Source organism: Trichosurus vulpecula, chromosome 3 (assembly GCF_011100635.1).
Source record: "Trichosurus vulpecula isolate mTriVul1 chromosome 3, mTriVul1.pri, whole genome shotgun sequence".
NCBI lineage: Eukaryota > Metazoa > Chordata > Mammalia > Diprotodontia > Phalangeridae > Trichosurus > Trichosurus vulpecula.
In genome coordinates, this window is record NC_050575.1 from 189,304,779 (window position 1) to 189,327,228 (window position 22,450).

At 33.7% G+C, this 22,450-nt stretch overlaps 1 protein-coding gene across 2 annotated transcripts in view; it reads left to right on the forward strand.

The window, feature by feature from the left end:
* LOC118844899 (serine/threonine-protein phosphatase 4 regulatory subunit 1-like) overlaps nt 1-21,957 on the forward strand; it is an 81,111-nt gene extending 59,154 nt beyond the window's left edge. The window contains exons 7-20 of one of the 2 annotated variants that reach the window (XM_036752915.1): nt 81-188; nt 976-1,041; nt 1,838-1,996; nt 3,183-3,355; nt 4,819-5,273; nt 7,040-7,236; nt 9,766-9,861; nt 10,906-11,091; nt 11,334-11,495; nt 12,305-12,405; nt 15,485-15,605; nt 16,222-16,356; nt 17,534-17,675; nt 18,866-21,957. In XM_036752915.1, the coding sequence (XP_036608810.1) occupies nt 81-188; nt 976-1,041; nt 1,838-1,996; nt 3,183-3,355; nt 4,819-5,273; nt 7,040-7,236; nt 9,766-9,861; nt 10,906-11,091; nt 11,334-11,495; nt 12,305-12,405; nt 15,485-15,605; nt 16,222-16,356; nt 17,534-17,675; nt 18,866-19,020 (2,256 nt within the window). In that variant the 3' untranslated portion in view covers nt 19,021-21,957. The remainder of the gene's footprint in view (nt 1-80; nt 189-975; nt 1,042-1,837; nt 1,997-3,182; nt 3,356-4,818; nt 5,274-7,039; nt 7,237-9,765; nt 9,862-10,905; nt 11,092-11,333; nt 11,496-12,304; nt 12,406-15,484; nt 15,606-16,221; nt 16,357-17,533; nt 17,676-18,865) is intronic. The other variant, XM_036752916.1, reaches the window with a different exon arrangement.
* Nucleotides 21,958-22,450: the final 493 nt, after the last annotated feature.

The window sequence follows — 22,450 nt, forward strand, 5'->3', positions numbered from 1 at the left end:
ACTATAGTATTTATAGTGTTTATGGGTTAGTATATACATTAGTTTTTCAAGTGATTTTTTTATTTTATTACTTTTTATAGATAATCTGCAAAATGGCTTCGATGCTAAGCAAAAGCACAGTTGAACGCCTGCTACTTCCTCGATTTTGTGAATTATGTGGTGATGGGAAACTCTTCCAAGTTCGGAAGGTTGGAATATCTTGTTTCAAACATAATATATATTAGATTTAAAATTAAATTATTCTACAATTTCTTGACTAGATAGAAATGATCTGGTTTAAAAACAGATTCGTCCTTTAATAGAATGCATAAACTATGTTTTTTAGTTTTCATTGTAAATTAATAGAAATAGGAAGATACCATTTTATCTACACAGATGAGATCATTGTTTGAAGGCAAACTGAAAGCAGTTTGTAAAAGGGGGTTTGAATTAGGTATTTACTGCATTCCAATGATGGATGGGAGCAGCTTAAGCATACTCTATTTCTAGATATCTGGAGATCTCTTGTAATCCATTTCTGTGTTCTTAGCCCATAGACTCCTGCCCTCCATGAAAACTATTTATCTTCTCTGGATCTTGAACCAGTCTCTTCAAATCCATCTCCCTGCTTAATCAGGAGGGCCATTGGATTCACCATGTGTAGGGAATAAAAGGGGGCTATATTTTGTCATTATTGATGGCAATACACGTTTGTGCATGTGAGACTGATTAGATTGTGAGAAAAAAGATTATATTTTTACAAATCTTATTCTTTGGTATGTTTTTTTTTTTTAATGGAGGTGGGAAGTTTTAAATTAGGAACATCTACTACGTACTTGTGGATACTCAAGTTCTTATTGGCTGACTGATAGAAAAAAATATACTCTTATTTGTAGTTCCTGCTTGCTTGTTTGCAATTTTTTCTTTTAAGAACCAAAGAAAGTACATTTCAGCCAGCTAAAAGTAACAGGTAATAATACTTTTTCCTTACCCCAGGTCTGTGCTACAAATTTTGGGGATGTCTGTAGTGCTGTTGGACAAGAAGCTACTGAGAAATTTTTGGTATGTGACATTTAAATAAAAGTAATTTCTAACTTAAAATACATTTTATATTTATGTTGCATTTTAAAATGGAATGAACATTTAATTTTAAATCCTAAATTGACATTCCTCAATTTAAAAAGTTAATATTTTCAAGGCATTTGGTTACTGATAAGTAGAATATATGCATCTTGGTGGCAAGGAGAGTCTTACCTTTGTAATTATATCCTCAGCACTTAGAATAGTGCCTAATGCAATAGGTGCTTATTAAATGGCTTGGTAGTTGATTGACTAAAAGTAAAAGAAACACCATCTAGTAGAATTTAACAGAGTGAATGGAATATTTCACATTTCAAATTAATGTTAATTTTTTTCTTTTACTTTTATCTTGAGAAGCTTATTTGTGTTTTGTTTTAAAGTCAGGGAATTATCTTGCTGCCTTGACTTTGAATTCTTATATGAAGGTTTGTACACCATCTTTGTATCCAACATAATTGAATGAAGCATAACAATGAATCCTTCCATAAGTGAGCATTATTTCCATAGTTAAATTTATTTCATTATTATAGTTAGGAGGGTGAAAAAAAAAGCTACCCAATAAATAATCATTGTGTATATTTTCAAAGGAGTTTTTTTTTCTGATAAGCTTAGACAAATTATGACTGAAATTAGTAATGAGAATTTATTCAAAATTGTTTTTACTGATATTTTATTGTTTTCTTTGCCATGAATTTTTTATTTAAGAAGCAGAAATAAATGCAAGCAATCTCTTGCAATAAAGTAAATTTGAGTATTTCTGTTCCATTTGTTCTGGCAGATCCCAAAGTTTTTTGAACTCTGTTCTGATAGTGTTTGGGGAATGCGGAAAGCTTGTGCTGAGTGCTTTATGGCTGTGTCCTATACCACTTCATCTGAAATTCGAAGAACCAAACTATCTCCTCTGTTTATCAATCTTATCAGTGACCCTTGTAGATGGGTAAGTTGAAGGAAGTACAGATTAACATGGTTAAAGTATTATATAAATATTTGACTTATGTCTTTCATGACTAAAAACTAACCAGAAGGCATAGGTCTTCAACTTGGCTTCCAAATTCATGGCCATGGCTTTTGTATTTTGGGAAATTGAACCATTTGTCTTCTTTCAGCAAAATCTGTCACATACACACAAAAAAAGATTCTGCTTTGATGGTGATGGTACTCTTACTGTTAGCTTGCTTTCTTTTTCACTTAAAGTTAGCCTTTTGAGTGTCGTAGAAGGAATACTTTGCTACCTTTTGGAAACTTGTAAGCAAATTTCATACTCAGCATAGTGAAGAGCAGGCTTTTCCTCCTTCCAGTTTTTCCAGTTTATCTCCTTCCTAGCATGACATACACACGTCCTTGATGAGGATTTGTTATTGTTCCTTCTTATTTTGAAAGCAAATAGAAAGAAACAACAGATTATCTCTTAGTATTATCCCCTTGAATGATGGTATGCTAGATGTTTCCAGTGCATTCCTTTACCAGTAAAGGAATTTTTTAGGCCATAAGTGATGTAAAGCTAAAGGGTTTTTATTCACAGGTAGCCATGCATTCATAGGCAGATATATATACACTCCCTCCCTCTTTGTATGTATCTGTGTGTCTGTGTGTCTGTGTGTGTGTACTTTTATGTCTTTCCCTTTCCAAAATGTCCTAATAGACTAGATCTGGAGACCTTTTTTTCTAGTCCTGACTCTGCCATCCATTAAGTGATTTGAGTTCAAACACTTCATTTCCCTGAACCCAGTTTACTCATCTTGTAAAACGTGAGGTTTGGACACAGTGACCTATAAGGTCCTTTCTAGCTCTTAGATACTAAAAAAATAAATTGCAGAAGGAAATGAAAATATTAATTAAGAACTAATATAATTTTGGTATAACAAAAGTTTACTGATAACTGTTATGTTAGAGATCTTGGGAGAGGGAATCAAGAATCAAGGTATAGAATTGTTATTTTTTTTTTCTTGCATCCAAAGAAATAAGAATTGGACTCCTTATTTCATATTCGATGATTTAGGGGCCACTTACTCTAACCCCTATGAAAAAATGTTAAATTGTGTTGAATGAATCTGATAGGAGCCCTAAGCAAGATGTTGCTACAAGGAGGTCACATTTCATTTTCTCATTTTGTTTTGTTACAGGTACGTCAGGCTGCTTTTCAGTCTCTTGGTCCATTTATTTCTACCTTTGCAAATCCTTCTAGTGCTGGTCTTTATATTAGAGAGGATGGAACCCTAAGTATCCGACCACCAGCACAGGACATCACTCCCACTTCTGGCTCCACAGGCAGTTGTGTCAGTATCACATCATCTTGGTAAGCCTGAAGCTGTCACCATGTTTATTTTCTGTGTAAACAGTTAAGATTAGCTGTGACGTTATATACAAAATGGATAATTTGAGCTTTCATTATTTAAAGAAGTATATTAATTTTAGTGAGATATAATGTGGCTGGGTGTATAGAGAGTTACCCCCACAGTCAGGAAAACCTGTGTTCAAGTTCCACTTCAGGTTGTGTGACATACATACTGGTTATGTGATCCTGGGCAAGTCACATAACCTCTTAAGTGTTCCAGGCAATTCTTTAAGACTTTCAGTTGCATGTTAGGAGCATTGGTAGAGGGAGTTCCTCACTGGAAACTTGCTACACCAATGAAATTATAAGTCTGATAAAAAAAAATTTTAAAGGTTTTAAAACAAGGCTGTTTTACTGTAAGTAACAAAGTGATTACATATTGTAAGTTTCTTTGAAATAGTCATTGAGATGAGAGTTGAAATAATTTAGAAAGATATTGTCCCCTTCACTTTTTAGTTATAGGAAATCTTGTAGATTATATGAACACAAGGGTAAGAGCCCCAAACATCCTGGAACATTGTGATGTATAATGTGTTGTCTTTTGTATACAAAAGTGATATTTCAAATTAGATAACTTAGCAGACTGCTTACCTATTGATGATGGATTATTACACTTGTATCTGTTTTGCAAGTAATGGTGGTGGATTGTTATTGATTTTTTTATTAATGATTTTGCATCCTATCCCTCATATTACCATAAGCAGACACAGGGTTATAGATATAGGCTGTGAAGTTAAGCTTTATAGAAAATTTAATATATAACTACTTCTCCCATAAATATTTTAATGTATGATAGAGATCTGGCATCTTGTTGGAGATCTGTGATTTTACTAGTAAGGGAACTCCCTCAAGTTGTCATCCATCTGTAACTTAGTAAGTCTTAGGGATTTGCCTGAGGTCCACAGAGGTTAAACCATTGCCCATGGTTACCAATAAGTTTCAAAGGTGGGATTTGTACCTAGTTTTTCCTGTCTGCAAGTCCAGTATTCTACCCTCTCTACCCTGCCCTCTCTCTCTAATGAGAATATAGAATGATTGAAGTACAAAGGTAGTCCAGGATTATTTTAGGCAAGGCTTTCACCTCTATTCTTCTCTAATCTTTTGTACCAAGTGGGCCTAGCAACATGATTGACTGTTTAGAGTTTCAACTTTAATATATATTTTAAATATATTTAATATGCTCAGTAGTGTGTGTGTGTGTGTGTGTGTGTGTGTGTGTGTGTGTGTGTGTGTGTCTTCCCCCTTTTCCTGGCCCAAAGAGATCCAGTGGTAGAATGGGGAAGAGAACTAAAGAAGGGAACTAAAGAAGGAAGACAGAGACCTTAGTGGATAGACATTTCAGTGTTACCAGAGCCATATGCTTTTCAGGGTGTTAAGTTGTTTGTTTGTTTGTTTGTTTTTCCCTCTTCCTCCCATTTTCCTAGTTCAGGAAATCCTGAACACATAAAACCAGATTCACTGACTGAAGGAACATCAATTGAAACTAGTAATTTCCTGCATGTTGAAAATTCGCACGTAGGTGGAATAGAAAAGAAAATGGCCTGCCCTGCTAGCACTGAAGAAGAGCTGATTCAGAGCTGCCAGAATGACAGTTCTTGTGCAATCAAGGATGCTAATGATAGTCAAGTAAACAACTGCCAGGGACTGAAGAAAGCTTGTTCAGGAAGTTCTGAGGACGTATTCAATAATTTTCTTTACTGGCGCACACCTCTCCCAGATATCAGCCAGGATTTAGAACTGCTTCAGACCAAGAATGAGCAGCAGGACGAAGGATGCTGTATACCAGACACTGTGTGTAAGAACTGTGTTGCCAGTAGTGAAATTAAAAAAGTATTGGAAAGTTTGCAGGAACATATGATGAATGATCCAGATGTCCAAGGTATAAGTCAGTAATTGTGATTTTGTCTGTATGGAATGTGTGAGTACATCTTCCTTCTTCCTGTATGAGAGTGTGTGTGTTTCTGTGTGTGTAGGTGAGGTGAACGTCCTCAAACTAATCACTGCCTGGAAGGTATGATATCTGTGGATGTATGAGTATGTGAGAGAGTATACATGTATTCAATTTGAAGTCAGTTTTAAGTGTAAAAGCATATATGTTTGATAGTACTACTACAGAGTTTCTAGTTTTAACAGTACATCGATCATTAGAAAGAGATGCTAGATAAGAAGGGTTCATAGTATTGTGTACCGTACAAAGTAATTTCTTTACCAGCAGTCCTGTTAGCTAGGTAGTGCCAATATTATCATCCTCTTTACCAGTCTCAGAGACATTGACTTGTCCCTAGTCAAACAGCTAATAAATGTTAGAGCTGGTATGTGAACTTTGGATTTCTCTCTGTAAGCCTAATACTTTTTTCAGCTATAGCATGCTGATTCTGGCGTCCCCTTTTATTAATGATGTTTCTATTCATTGTTGGAATTAGAGAATAAATTTTGCAGTCTGCATGTTCATTATCAAAACTCACTCCATTGTCTTAAGTAATTTAGTATTTGTATTCTTGCTTGGATTAGAGAAATCTGAAAAAAAACCACTCAGCAACTTATTCATGTAGAAAGAAGGATTTTTATGGTGTGGTTTTAAGGGGATATTATGGAAATCTGTATAGATTTCTTCCTTTCCCTCAAATTTATAAAGGAAATAAACTAAATATAGTATATCACCTTTAAATAAAGAAATATCATTGAATATATATTTGTTTTGTAAATCTTTGGATCTGTTGAATAAACTTAGAAGAAAACAAATTCTTTTCACATAGCCATACTTTTAAACAACCATTGTGGATAGACTGCTCTGTCAGTACTAGGATGACCTGAATTCAAGTCTTGCCTTTGGCACATCCTGGCTGTGTGACCTGGACAAGTCTCTTAGCCTCTCTGCTCTAGGTTGCTCTTGAAGCTAGAGTTGCAAAGAAGGTGCCAACCCACATAGTAGAGGTTTCCTCATTGAGGAGTTCCTTTTTCCAATGAAATCAGTATCATTACTAGTCCCTATTCCTACACATTTTGACCAAAAAAAATACGCATGAAACAAAATTGTAAAAACCACTGCAACTTAGAAGAGTTAGCAAACAATTTTTGTGTGTATGTACAGAAAGTTGTGTAAAACATTTTGATTTTGTTGGATAAAATGTGTGTGGGTAGATAGTCATTCTGATCTTACTTGTAAGAATGACAGTGGGCAAGTCAATAAATTTTTTGAGCCTCAGAGTCCTCATTTTTTTAAATGGAAATAATGATACATCATCTGTTTTCACATGGATATTTTAAGAAAAGCGTCAGTGAGGTGTGACATAAATAGTGATCTTATGGAAGAGCTGTTGCCACGTCACCTCTGCTGTACCAGAAAGGGAAACTTCAGCACAGAGAAAGAGGCTCAAGTAACCTGCCCAGGCGGTGAGAGCCACGCCTAGAAACCCCAAGTCTGTGTTGTTTAAGCAGCAGACTCACAGCAATAGCGTACAGCACTACTGGGCTCTCAAAAGCAGGGAGGGTCTGAAGGGGAGTTAGAGTTCTTCCGTCATTCTTAAGGTCAAATATATGTATGTATGCATTTCATACTTTTGGTTTTGAGGTAAGATATTTGTTTCTGAAATTCAGAGTCAAATAAAACAATTAACAGTTACTTAAATCCTTACTGTATTACAGCTCAGGTTCAGGTGTTATCAGCTGCACTTAGAGCTGCCCAGCTTGACTCCATGAGTGATTCTGAAGCTAAAAATACAGAAGAAGCCCGTGAGAAAGTACCCAGTTCAGAGCCTGGCTCTACCGCTGAAAATCAGAACACTATCTCTTCTGCATCATCCCAAAATGAGCTGTTGGTGACCAGGGTAATACAAAGCACAGTGAGTATCTACACTTTCTCTGAGTAATAAAGAGAAACCACAAATCTGCATTACATAAATAAATCTCACTTAGGAAAATAGCAAAGTTGTATTTTATTGTCTAGGTCATTTTTAGGATAACTAAATAATTAGTTGTTAGATAACCATGGATATGTTCCAAAACAGCAAGAGTTGGAGAGGTAAGTTACAAACAACTCCTTCTCTAAAGTTGATTTGAACACTCTTATTTTGTTTTGTTTTTGTTTTTAATGGGGCTAACCACATCAGTCATAAGTCATGGCTAGTAGCACTTAGTGTATTTTAACAATGGTCATGGGTGGATTCACTAAGGGAAAAATTAGAAGGTAATTCTAGTAAATGTTCCAATATCTACTACTTCAACAAGCTTTGTGATAATTTAAAGCAGCACAAGTATTTTCAGAGGGGAAATATTTCAGTGAAAAACAGTTACCATCAACACCCTGGAATTTCATCTCATGGGCTGCATCTATCAAATCAGCCTTGCCCTGGCCATTGCTTCTCCAAAAGCGCCTTTTCTAGGACTCTCCTGGTATGAAGAGATGGATTCCTGTTACTTCTCAGGACCTCATTAGCTCCCCTTAAACTAGTCTGATCCAGGATATTTACTGGATGTTTTACTGGAGGCAAAGGGATGCCTCAAAATCCAAATTACAGTAGAGCAAAACCCAGTTCAGTTTAACAAACATTTACAAATGTCTACTGTTGTGCCAAGGCCCTAAGTTAGTTTTCCCCGCTTGCTGGAACGTAGTTATGTGATTTCCGTTAGCTTACACCAAAGAAGGCATCTGTGTTCTCTAAGCATATCTCTGTGACAGACCACAGGTCTGTGGATCCAGTATCACAGGTTTTATCGTCTTTATTCATTTAGTCACTTTACATTAATCATATAATCTACTTGGTTTGCTCGTATGCCAGATACCTGAAAAGTTTTTGACTTTTATAAAGGAAAACCATTTTGAAAATTAATCGTTTTAAAAGCATAGATATTCTTTTTAAAATAGTCTTTGATTGGTATAAGACTCTAGTTTCTGGTTTCTGGCTTAAGTTAACATTTCCAAAAAATAGGTATGACAGCCCATTTTTTAGCTATAATGACCAAAATGTGGCTTTTAAAATAGAAAGTTTCCTTTTGCATTTATCTGCCTAGAAAATAGAAGTATTCAGCCTTCTTTTATCACATATAAAAATTAAAATGATTGGTTCCTCAAAAAAGTTAGCAGTTTTGAGCTCTCTTTGAAAAAAAGAAATTAATACCTGAAAGAAACTTGGTGTTAGGCCATAAAGTTGGTTCCTGAGTCAGCTTGTTAGAAAATTTAAACTTCCTATACTATTTTAAAAGATTCTTCTAGTTAGTGATAAAATTTTCCCAAAGATAGATAATTATGATGAGAGTATGATTGCAGACTAATTTTTAAAACTTTTCTACAATAGCCTGTATACTTAATAGGTTACTATTATACACAATATAAAAACTATTACATAATATACATTTTCATTTTCATTTTAGAGAGAACAATTATTCTTGAATGGCAGATTTTGTTGTGATTGACCTTATTTATCCTAGAGAAAATTAGAACTTAAGTGATCATTTCAAAATATTTCTTTTACCCAGTAAACGGTTAGGAAACATCTCAAGAATACTTCGGCGGGGGTGGGGGGGGGGCGTTAAAGCTTCTCACTTTATATTTCAAAATGATGAAACAATTCAATTTGTTTACTACCCCCCAAGCACTGTTAGACTGTAGATAGAAAGAAAAAAACTAGTCGCTGTTCTTGCATGACACTTAGATCTTTTTCAGGGAAAACAACGTTATGAGCATATTCTGAGTTTCCTTTTAGCATGTAGGAGCAGCGTTGTCAGGATCCATTATGCTATGAGAGCATGACATTTCAAGTGTAAATAAGAAATAACTGTTACATTTGAAGGGGAAGATCATTTGATTAAATGTGGGATCAGAGACCAATATTGCCACTCTAGTTCTTGCAAGTTGTGTTAACATAACAAAGATTTTATATTCAAAGTATACATACATAGGAAGATGTGTGTGTGTATAACAAAAATCAAGTGAACACACTTTATGAACTATGCCATTTTTACTGAAATTCAAGTATACTCTTTCTACATCATCTGTCTAGATCAAAGATAGATAACCTTTAGCACTTGCCACTCTCTGCTGTTATGTAAAGTTAGTTTTGTTTCTCTTCTTCCTTTCCTTGGTCATTCCTTGCCATAATTATTCATTTTAGGCCTCAGGTAGTTCTTAAACCTTGTGATAAAGACTTTTAGTGTATTGTCTATTTTCATTATAGACCTTTTCACAGTATTAATAACAGTACACAGTTCTGTAAATTTAACTTCTGAGAGATGCCATGGATTATCAAATGACACTCTAAGGGCATTAATTTTTTAGGGTATTATTTTGTGTCGTCATTAGAGTTCTCTTAATGGAAGGATAGTTTGAATTCCCTTGTTTTAAGAGCAGATGTGTAACAAGTTCAACTTTTTAGGATTCTGAAAAACATCTTAATGGAACCAGTGAACATTTACAAAAAGAACAGAAATCTGACCCAACCCCATTTGAAGACGATAAATCTAAGTTACAGGTTAGTAAAATAATACCTATGTGTCTTGAGAAGAAAATAAGAGTCTGCATTTAATTTCCCAGGAGCTTTGTCTAAGATGGTTTTTCCTAAATTTAATATTATTCAGCTAACATTCATTATCCATTTTGGTTTATAAACTCAAGTTGCCAACTTTCACTTTTTTCTACCTTTTAAAAAAAAGTGTTAATAAAGAAAATGATCTGCAGAATTCAGCATAATATTTTAGTAAGCAAAAAGAATATAATTGAGTAAAAGCAGTTTTGAAAACATTCTTAAATTTTTATCAAGCTTTTGATTCAGACCATTTTCGACTGACCTGTTGATAACTGACTGTCCTACTGGACTGTGATTGGCTACTCTGTCTTCTGGGCAGACTTCTTGAATGAATTTATTCCATAATTTATTTTATTTTTGTTGTCGTTCAGTTGTTTTTAGTGGTGTTTGACTTTTTGTGACCCATTTGGGGTTTTCTTGGCAAAGGTACTGGAATGGTTTCCTTCTCCAGCTATTTTTTTAGTTGGAGTCATTCAGTTGTTTTGATGGTGGTAAAAATAAAGAGAATATTGTCCCCCTATAATGATAACTAGCTGTTTAGCAGTACTTCTTGATCACTCTCTATGTGTAGAATAGTGTGTTAAAATCTGAAGGTGGAAGATACAGGATATATATATCTACATAGATATAGATATAGATTAGATATAGATATAGCATGAGATGAACTGACCTGAATTAGTGCTAATCAACTATTGTAGTATGCATTTGCTTTTCAGACGTTCTACTAGTTTTAAATATGGAATAAAAATTAGCAAACAGTGTCTTGATCCTTCAGCCAATCCAGAGTAAATGACATATTTGCTAAGAAATGAATGAAATATCCAGCATAGGACTGAGTGGACCTTGGAAAAGGAAATGTCATTTGTTCCTATGAAATTTCCCTAGGATTGGCCTCATTTCCATGTTATGAATTATATGTGATGTTTATTAATATAGTTTTAAAATCAGTTCTGAGATATTTTGTCAGTTTTTCTCTCTCTCATTTTCTAGGATATAATACCTCAGCCATTACTAGACCAGTACTTGTCAATGACTGATCCAGCAAGAGCTCAGACTGTTGACACTGATATAGCCAAACATTGTGCTTACAGTCTCCCTGGAGTGGCTTTAACTTTGGGGAGGCAGAACTGGCACTGCCTGAAAGATACATATGAAACACTGGCATCAGATGTACAGGTAAATGTAGAATTTTCAGAAGAACATGCAGATTTCAATTTCAAGAACAATTTCAATTAAAGGACTTTATGGTTAACTTGTATATGAAAAGATAAAATTAATGTGAATGTATATATTCTAACAAATTATACATTCAGATAGAATCTGAGCATTCTATTTAATTTTGTCCCATGAAGGTAATTTAAGTTAGATTTTAGAATATATTTGGTATTCATTTTATTACTTTTGTTCCCTATGGATAGTGGAAGGTACGTCGGACACTAGCCTTTTCTATTCATGAGCTAGCTGTAATTCTTGGAGATCAGTTAACAGCAGCTGATTTGGTGCCAATATTTAATGGATTCTTAAAGGATTTAGATGAAGTACGCATTGGAGTTCTTAAACATCTCTATGATTTTCTAAAGGTAGGAAGAAATGTATTTTTTACTTTGGAAGTTTCTACATAAAATATCAAACATATTTTATGTCACTGAGCAGTTAAATTTTTTTCTTCTTGCAACTTTCCTAGAAAATTTCAGTGCTAATAAAAACCTTAGTGTCCATTTTATGGCCAAGGAAACTGAGGTATAGAGAGATTAAATAACTTACCTGTGGTCACTGTCACATATATTCCAGTTCTCCTTCCTGTTTCTCCTCTTTTAAAAAAAAGATATTTTCAAAGATAAAATCAAAGATAATTTATTATTTTGAAAATGGGCTTGGTAAAAAACATTCCTCTGAATCTAAATTATTAAATAGTCCTTGATGTGAACTTTGTCATTCTATACAAGCTTAAGAAAAATATTCACGGGAATATTTTAAAATATATTTAGATGTTGTCCATCACCTACACAAGAATCTATACCTACACACATAATTAAAAGAATGCATTAGATTGAGAATCAGTGCACCAGGGTTCAAATTCTGACCTTGCTAATTATTATTCAACCTTCAGTAAGTCAAATAATCTTTCTTAGCCTTAGTTGTTTTCTTTTTTTTTTGTAAAATGAGAGGTTTGGATTAGATTATGTAAACTTCCTTCCAGTTTTAAGTCCCATATTTGAAAAGAATAAAAAAGTATTCCTAAGTACAGCAGCAGTTAGTTAACAATATTTATTCACTGTTGCTATAATACACCTTACAATGGAAATACAAAATTTTTGTCCCTGAGGAATTTAGTGATTTATGCTAAGTATGTATTGATGTCTTTGGAAATATTGTCATTTTTTTTTAGTTGCTTCATGCAGACAAGAGGAGAGAGTATCTTTACCAACTTCAAGAGTTTGTAGTAACTGACAATAGTAGGAATTGGAGGTTTCGATATGAATTAGCAGAGTAAGTAAAAATTGCTGATATATATGAAATGGTAAATTCAATTTGGATAATGCTTAATTTTTACACAATCCTTGAACTTAACCACATAGTTTAGCAGGAGTCTCTTCTACACCCATTTCTCACCAGTAATCTACCTTTGCTTACAGACCCCATTGAAAGGAGAACTCATTATCTCTTAGGGCAGTCTGTTGTACTTTTGGTTAGTTCATATCATTAGGAAATTTCCCCTTAAATCAAGCCTGAATCTGATTCTTTGTAACTTTCATCCTTTCTTTCTAGTTTTGTCTTTTCAGATCAATCAGAACAAGTTCCTTCCCTCTTTTACAAGTCTTCCTTCCAGGTCTTCTGTTGTCCGAGCTAAATGAACTCAGTTCTTTCAACCAGTTCTCATATAACTACCTTCTTCAGTCCTTTTTCTGTTCTAGTTTACCCCTTCTGGGCATGCTTCAGTTTGTCTGTGTCTTTTTCCTAAAATGTGGTGCCGGTAACTGAACCCTCCAGCTGTAGCTCAACTAAGACTTAGTAGAGTAGAACTGTTTCTTCCTTCACTCTAAATGTAGCCCAGGGTGGGGAGAGCTTTTTTGGCTACAGTGTCACACTCTTGACTCATTGAGTTTACAAGCTACTAAAACCTCTAGATCTTTTTTTTTTTAAACAACAAGGAAGCTTGTATTATACAAAAAGCTCTTTGCTTCAGTGTTGTCTTTAATTTATGTCAGCTTACAACTCCTCAAACATAATAGGAAAAGATCTTTTTTTTAATAGAATTTTTGTCTAGTGACACCTCCCCATCTTATATTTTGAATTTGTTTTGTATTGCCCAAGTGATTTAGATTTATCCTTATTAAATTAATCCTCATTTAGTCTGTCATTTTTAGTAATTTTACAACTTATGTTTTCTAAGCAATAAGTAGTGTTTTTAGTGAAGTTACGCAAGTTTTTATTGAGGAGGTTTAAACTATGAAATAAACAAATCTTTTAATGTGTCAGTGCCCCCGAGGCAGTTCTGTAAGACTATTATGGTGCTGATTTGCATATCAGCAGCAAGTTCTTCACTAATAGTTCACTCACCTGCTGAAATCCTAGGTTTAGGAAATAAAAAACAAAAAAATTAGGCAATAAGACAAATTCTTCTTGTCAGAGATGTTCAGGACGTTTGGATCCTGGAAATGAGTCCCAAGTTAGATTTACTTCATTGGATACTAGAACTTTTCTTTCCAAAGCTATCTTTTTAAACCAATTTATATTTATCATAATATTTTCTTAATAATGGGAAGAGATTCATTCCCTTATAACTGAAGAACGAGTTGTTGTCATTTAGCATTCACAGGGTGTTTGGCCTTGATACTGGATACAACTGTGTTAACGTTAACTAAAAAAAATAAGAAGAATGACAGTGTGACAGAAAGATAAGGCATAATGTAAACATATAAAAGTATTTCCCACAGTGACTTATTCTGTTACCACTAGAAGAATTAATGAAAATGCTATTTTGAGTCATTTTTGTTCTTACTTAGTCTTTTGTTTCAGTCATGTCTGATTCTTTGTGACCCCCTTTTAGGGTTCTCTTGGAAAAGATACTGGAGTAATTTGCCATTTCCTTCTGCAGCTCATTTTCTAGATAAGGAAACTGAGGCAAACAGGGCTAAGTGACTTGGTCATGGTCACACAGCTAGTAAATGTCTGAGGCTGGATTTGAATTCAGATCTCCCCAACTCCAAGGCTGCCACTCTATCCACTGCACCACCTAGTTGCCCCCATTTTGAGTGATATTACAGCATACGACTTTTGAAAGGCCTCCACTGATTCTAATATGGGACATTAAAAAATTCTCATGGCTTTGTGTACTTTCCAAAGATTGGGTTTAGTTTTCACGTTGTGTTTCTAGAGTAGTGTTTTTGGAACAAAAAAAATCTAAAATAGGTAGCTGCAAATGTTACAAAAACTTCATGACCTCTAGTGGTGATATTTCAAAACTTGAATGTAGCTTTTCTTCAGCAGCACTTCATCAATGATTACTTCTCTTTGTTGTGATTGGTTTCCTGTAATTTTGAGTTTTATTGTTAACAGTAGGTTTTCATCCCATGTAATCTCTGACCACAAGATACTCTGTGATTTTTAAAGAAACTAAAACTACAGGTGTGAAATCTTTGTCCTATGCCTGATATTGGAGATCATTGTCCAGAAATTGTTCCTTTTGATAGTTAGTATACCTTGATTAAGCATCTCCTATGTCCAAGGTATTCTTCATCTTCTGACATGTAACTAGACACAGGGATTTATGGTTTCCAGTGCTCCTTTTTTCCCCCTAATTGCTTCTCATTTTTCCTTCTTTTAGCTATTTTAAAGATTGATGTTTCTTTTCACGCTTCTTTCTTACTCTTGAAAATATTGAAAGGTTTGGACCAGATTTTCTTTTCTTTTTTTTTTTTTGATTAATTAAATTTTGCATTTTCAAATTCAAAATTTGTATTCTCACTCCCTCTCCCCCCCTCCCAATGTGTGTCTATCTGTCTATAAACACACAAAAATATGTCTCAGTCTGTACTGTAAGTTTGTCACCTCTCTAGCAGGAGGTAGGTAGCATGTTTCATCTCATGTCCTCTGGAATTGTGGTTGGTCATTGTGTAATCAGAATTCTTAAGTCTTTCAAAGTTATCTGTCTTTACAATATTGCTATTATTGTATAAATCGTTCTCCTATTTGTGAGGAGCATATTTTCTTAGCCAGCTTTATTTTGAAGCATAGTAGCAAATTTTTCTATTTTACTTGAACTTAATCTTGCTAATTTTAAACCCTTTATGTGCTTTGCCATACATGGGAAAACATAAGAGTGGGGTTTTAATTTCCATTTGAAAGAACATTAAGGATATAATGAGATTTCATAATTTTGATATTGCCTTTAATAGAAAAATACATATTTCTCTTGGGCATGGTAGATTTGTACACTTAACTGTCCAACTTTTCAGTGGTGTTCAGTTATTTCAACTCTTCCCTCCACCGTGGCTTGTCTGAAGGAAAAGTAAGAGAAGTGACTAGAGAATTAATTTTTCAAAGATAATCAGTTTTTCTGTTTCAGACAACTGATCCTGATATTGGAACTCTACAACCCCAGTGATGTTTATGACTACTTAATGCACATTGCACTGAAACTGTGTGCAGATAAAGTTTCTGAAGTCCGATGGATCTCCTTTAAGCTAGTAAGGGAGTGTGTGTGTGTGTTTGTTTTTCTTCTGTGCTTCTAAAACCACAAATATTTAAACATTTTCTGTTTAACTGCCATGATTTGTACACTTCATATAGAATGTCACTGTGCAAAACATCTTTTCATAAAACATTTTTCAGTGATGGGAACTGCGGAGAAATAATTTGATATGTTTATACTAATTACCTACTGTTCTTTTAAAGTTAAATTGGCTTTACATTATGAAATAGTTTTGAATAAAAATAGCTAAGAGAGGAGCTCTTGTGGAAATAATAATATTGTTTTCTGTGAACCTATATCAGTGAAACATTAATAGAAAATAATTTTTGAAGTAGCAATTTACTAACATTTTGATAGTAAAGAGCCTACGTCAATTATTGTTTAAGTGAAAATGTTTATAAACTTGAAAAGACAGATATGTATCATATATTTTTTAAATTGGATATTCCTTTTGTGAATTTTTATTTTTATGGAGCATTTTTTCTTTCAATGTCTTACAACTTAAGATGATAATCTTCTACTGTGCTTGTAATCAATTAAGAGAGGAAATATTATATAAAAAGCTAGAGCAGTATTCCAGCTTTTAATCTGTTCTTTTAATCTTTTCCCAGGTTGTGGCAATTTTGCAGAAGTTCTATTCAAACAATGCAAGTGCATTGGGGTTAAATTTTATCAATGAACTCATAATAAGATTTCGACATTGTCCCAAGTGGGTTGGAAGGCAAGCATTTGCATTCATTTGTCAGGTTAGCATACATTTTTTGATCCAATACGTACAAGTATTAGATGTTGATAACTTTTTCATAGTTATAGATTGTTGAAGTTTATAACAGACACTTTAGTAATAATGTAGTCTAGCACCCTACCATCCCCTCTTCTTTTATTACAAACCAAAGCTTACTAAATTAGGCTATGAGGTAACCTATTTAGTTGTAGTAAATCTGTGACTATTACTATGTAATGCATTTCTGTGTTGAATTTGGTTTATTTGATTTGGTATCTTTATTTGGTTTGAACTAAAGTCCTCACCTTTTCAAATGTATTTCTTCTTTCCCCCGTCCCCCATTAGCCTTTTGTTAAAGCTAGTGATTGTGTTTGTCAGGAGGTTTTTGATGATGATATTTAGATATAACAGACTATACCTAATTTCAGAAAAATTTCTGTTGCTCAAGGAATTATATATATGCTTGCTATGTAAATGTGAGATGTCATGTCAACATAAAAACTTTATCTGGCATTTTTTATGGTACAAAGTTCATGGGGGGAGAGAAAATAGCTTACATTAACAATTTGCCTTTTAACTTTTATTTTTTCATAATCAGAGGTGAAAGACAAAAAAAAATAGTGCCTCTGGGTAACCTTCCGAGGTATTAGATGAGTTGTACTTGTGGTGATCAACTATATATAACAAATTTGGATAATTTAATAGCTGAATATCATAATTCTCCACAGTACTATTTACTTTTTTAAGTAAGAAATGCACCCTAGAAAGAATCTTGGCTTAGAAGTTCACAAAGAGCTGGATTCCCATCCCAGTTCTATAGCTTATTAATATGTGACCTAGCAAGTCATAATTGCCTCTCTTAGCTTTAATTTCTTCATCCATAATATATATAGTATTCGTCCTGGTGTACCTCAGAGGAGCATTATGAGGAGTTTACGTGAAAATGTAAGGTGTTACTGCTATTATTATGTATTATGCATTTGGGCTACTAGTTTATTATGGTGCATATTTATAAATTTCAATGTAAATAGTAAAATGTTTCTAGAAAATGTGTTGAAGTTTTAAATTAAAACACATGCACAGCAATACTCAAGAAAAGTCCTGATTTACAAAAGAATTTTTCATAGAAAATGTGGGTTGTAAACATGAGCTTCTATTAATGGTATGGATTACTTGTATGTATATTTTTTTTTCCATAGGCAGTAGTAAGAGAGGAGTGTATACCTGTAGACCAGTTTGTGGAGCACCTACTTCCCAGTCTTTTAAGTCTTGCTTCTGATCCTGTGCCAAATGTAAGGGTTTTGCTAGCCAAGGCCCTAAGACAAACACTACTGGAAAAAGGTATGTTAAATTCTTAAAAAAAAATGAGTGACTTAGCACTGCTTATGCTTAAAGAGGCAGTTTGGTATAGGAGAGAAACTGTAGGGCAGGAATATAGCTGTGTGAATTTGGGCAAATCATTTTCCTTTCTGAGCAGTAGTTTCAAATTGCATGTCCATCTCGCAGCTTCTTTTGAATTTTAAAATGAAGTGAGAGATGTGACCACAAAGCACTATATGAATATAGGTTAATACAATGCATTAATATTCTCTGTAGATTCATTGTTTTATTTTGTTGCCATTCAGGCATGTCATTTTGTTGTATGCTCTGTTTGAAGTAAAAGAGAACATTTCATTTCTTTAACAAAGGCAAATGTCTATATTATTGACCATTAGGTCAGCAAAGATAACAAATATAGTTCGGTCTTGTTGCTGGGGAATCATTATGCCCACCAATTTTTAAATTTTAAATCTAAAATGATCAATAGGAAAGTTGTCTTGAACTGGTGTCCACCATCCACATAGAACTTAGTAAAAATATATTTTTTGACTGTGTCACCCTGTTGGTCCAGGCTGGAAGTTCAGGAGCCGTTTCTTGGCCCAATCCCACTCTGATTGCCATAGTTTTGACCTGCTCTAATTCTGACCTGGGCTAGTTTGCTTCTTCCTTAGGCAGACTGGGGACAGCCCCTCTGCATGCAGGAGATCATCATACTGGTCTTGGACTTAGTGTGTTGACTTTATTGGCTTAGCCCACTTCAGCTCACAACTCGTAAACTCAGTTGTTCCACCAGCCTACCCCTCAGGGATTATGGGTGTGTGCCACCACACCTGGCCAAAAATGTCTTTATAATAAATAGTATCCAACAGATTTATTAGTCTTTGCCAAGACTTAAACTTCAGGATGGGGGAAGGGGAAAGGAATGATGAAAGAGGGTTAAGAGAGAATAAGAGTGACATGTTTCTTGTTTTCTTAATGCTAGATTGAATCTTCTTTTAGAAAGTTCTGATCTAGGAGGCCAATTCAGCATTTGAGAGAAGGTATTTCATTAAGAAAACTCATGAAATTAGTGGACCTCTATTTCTATGGTTTAGTTTTTCCAAGAAAAAGTTTTCCTTCGTCATGAGTTTTAATTTCAAAGAATACATCCTATATCAAAACATAGTATATGGCAAACTTGATAAAAACTATAACTTTCTCTTTTTTTCTAGCTTATTTTAGAAATGCTGGTAACCCTCATCTTGAAGTTGTTGAAGAGACTGTCTTAGCTTTGCAATCAGACCGAGACCAGGATGTTTCCTTTTTTGCCACCTTAGAGCCGAAAAGAAATATTATGGACACAACTGCTCTAGAAAAGCAGAATTAATTTGCTTTAAATCTGAATTGTGATTTTACAGTGTTCATATACAGTTTATGGTAACAATGAAGCAGGAGAACTGTTTTGTATCTTCCTGAAGAGAAAAGATTTCTTATATTCATAACATTCACTAAATGAAAACTGTCATCTGCGGCAACATACATTTCATATGGGATGGTTACTTATTTCAGTTCTGCTGTGCCTGCTGTGCTTTTGCCTTCCCCTTAAAAGCTTGATTTTTGTTTAACTTTCTATGAAAATGAGCCAATACTGTGTAGATCTTTTGAGTTTGATGCATAACCAGAATCTTCATACCATCAGATTGCCTGATAGTAATTTTATACCATATTATTTAAAATTATTTTTCATAATAAAGTAGTTTACTACCAGCTTTAAAGCCTGAAGTTTAGTAAACTTGTATATTTTGATGCACTGATACCCCTTTTTTAATATAGTTTATGGTGTTGCATTTTATTCTACCTGAAATATTGTACATATGTGAATAATTCTTTGCCAGAAGAAGATATTAATCCAATGTCAACCTCATATCACTAAAACCTTATAAATACATCATATTCATTTGTACTCTACTTTGTTGTTGCAAATTAGGTCAGTTTGTTTTTGCTTTTGAATATACATAATATTTTCTTAAATGTACTAAAGAAAATATATGACAACTTTTTATATTGTACTTTTTATTCTTATAAATTGTTATTGGAACTTTCTTAAGCACTTGATTATTTCTCACTCTTGCTGCTAGAACTATATTCATAAATGTACACGTTGGCCATTCCCAGAAGCATAAAATTACATAAAATTAACAGTTCATTGGTTATATTAACGCATTTATGAATGTGCAAATAAAATTTCTGATTGAAACGTACGGGTAGTAACTGGCTAGAAGTCAGAAACTATGTAGGTAACTAACATCAATATGCACAATATATGTATAGTGATCAGTGGGGTGGGGTGGGGGACAACATTAAGTACATCTTTACACAAAATCTAGACATAAATGTACAATTTGGAAAAAGAAGAAACTGTTGTATTTGGACCAATTTTCATTAGACGATTATTCTGATTTTTATTATGGTCTATTTACTACAAAAGCCCAAATTTAAATGCATGTATGCCTATGTAAATTTTTGTTTTCTGTTTGAAAAATGAAACATAAGCTAAAGATAAGCATTCCAGTTCGTGTTCAGAGAGTGACCTGCAGAGGGAGTGTAAGTTAGTGCTATATTTCTCTCGTTAGTTTGGAGAGCTTTTTCTGAAGTGACAGAATTTTTTGGCATGCAGGGCTAGTTTTTCTGATTCTTTTTTAGGTCATTATTTTAAAAATAACAACAAAGCCTAAAATTCAATGCAAAGCAATGGTTACGATTCTGGGCTAGGTGGAAAAGAAAGTACGTAGGTTAAAATGTCACACATATTACTGACTTTTGATTTGTAGGAGGACACTTTGCCAATTTTTGTCAAGTACAGGTTAGTACACTAAGGGTACACTTTTTAAAATATGAGCTTTCAAACATCCAATAGAACTAGCTAATGTAAATAGAGATACAATTTTACTGCATAACAAACAATTTTGATTACTTTATTGCCTGGAAATTAAGATTGTTACATTAAGTGAATTGTTAGCCTAGCAGCAAGTAGAATTTGTTTAACTGGAATTTTGCATTTTGTATAGGGTTTAATTTTATATAAAAGTCTACCAGATCATATTTGTATTTTAGTGTTTATAATTTTGCATGATATATATTACATGCTTTTAGAACTTGTAAGTAAAGACATTAGTGTTTTGGTAGATAGTTTAAGCTCTAAAATTCCAGTTGCACATTAAAATTTTTCTGTGATTTAATATGAATGCCTCTCCAATGCAAAATTTTTTTATGACAAGTTTCTCTGCAAAAAGTATTTTTTGTAGTTTTAATATCTTTTCTAGTGCTAATAATATTTGAGTGTTTTTAAATAACTCAAATTTTCTAAATTGTTCTCCCTTTACTTTTCATTTTATTTTTTTTTCTATCATTAAATTTCTTAGCACTGATTGTACTTTTTTTTTAAAAGTGTACATAGATACATGTATTGAGTGTTTGTAACTGATCATCACTTCTAAGCTTCCTGCTTCTATTAGTAGTCTCTTCTTCAATGACTCACTGAAAACATAGTGTTGTTCCTCATGGGATATTTAGTTGAGTGTGTTGTTAAATAGGCCATTTTCTAACTTTTCCAAAATGGAAATATTTCCATTGTTAAATGTTTTTTTAAGCACCTTTCAAACTCCAAAAATTCATTACCATTAAAAACTTGAAAAGTTTTGATATAGCTTTCTAAGTTTGTGTAAATGGATATCTGCATGCATTAGAAGAGGAGGGGGAAATGTAGAACTTTCTAACATCAGGCAATGTGCAGACCTGCTAAAGTGGCTCATCTTTCTAAGGTGTCAGTTTTTTCCTTCATCCTGGAAATATGATTTTTAAGCATAACTAAGGCAGCTCTTTTAGACAAAGTATATTATGATGATTTTAAACTGTATTTACATGTAATTCCTCAAGATGGTTTACTTTGAATTATGCAAAAAGTGTACTTTAAATACTCATGCAGCAAAGGTACATTTTCATAACAGCAGTAAGAATTTAAATTTTACTAGCTAAGGGACGTGAAATTAACATTAGTGGTGCAATATTGTTTGGATACTGTAGAAGATTATCAGGCACTTGTTAATCCAAAGCATGTTAGTCATGTTGCTAAGAATTCAAATTCACTGTTACCTATGTTATATAAATAATATATACATAGCATCTAACAGGATATTGCCCTAGTGACAGAAAACAGTGTTTTAGAGCCCAAATAAGTGGGGACACTCTGGAAGTGCCACTGATTTTCAAAATATAGAATCTGTGTAACTTTGTATTTATCTCAATAAACCTCATGATTGTTCTATGAAATGTATATGTTTTTTTAATAGAAATTTATTGGCCTGTGTTGATAAGAACAGGTACTCAAGTAAATGAACAAAAGCACTGGGGAAACAAACACATGTGCTGAAACCAACAAATCACCTCGAGACTTTATTGTACTGTCTTTAACTTCTACTATTTACTGATGATTTGCCCTCCCTAGCACCAGAGAAGCAATAGGTAATAGATAAAAAGGATTAGGTAAGAGTAGGAAGGCCCAAATTCAAGCCCTGCCTCAGGTACATGACTGAATGACCACGTGGCAGTCACTTGCACATCAGAGCAAGAAATTTCTACCCTAGAAGTGATAAAATCCATGTTGGGACCAAAAACTCAAATAACAAAAATCTCACCCCAAAAGATTTAATCTAGTACTCATATTCTCCCTGTTTTCCTCATATTTGACCTTTACTCTGTGTAGACTATAGTTTTGCTGTTCAGTCTTTACATGGCTGAAATTTATTGTATGTTTTTGT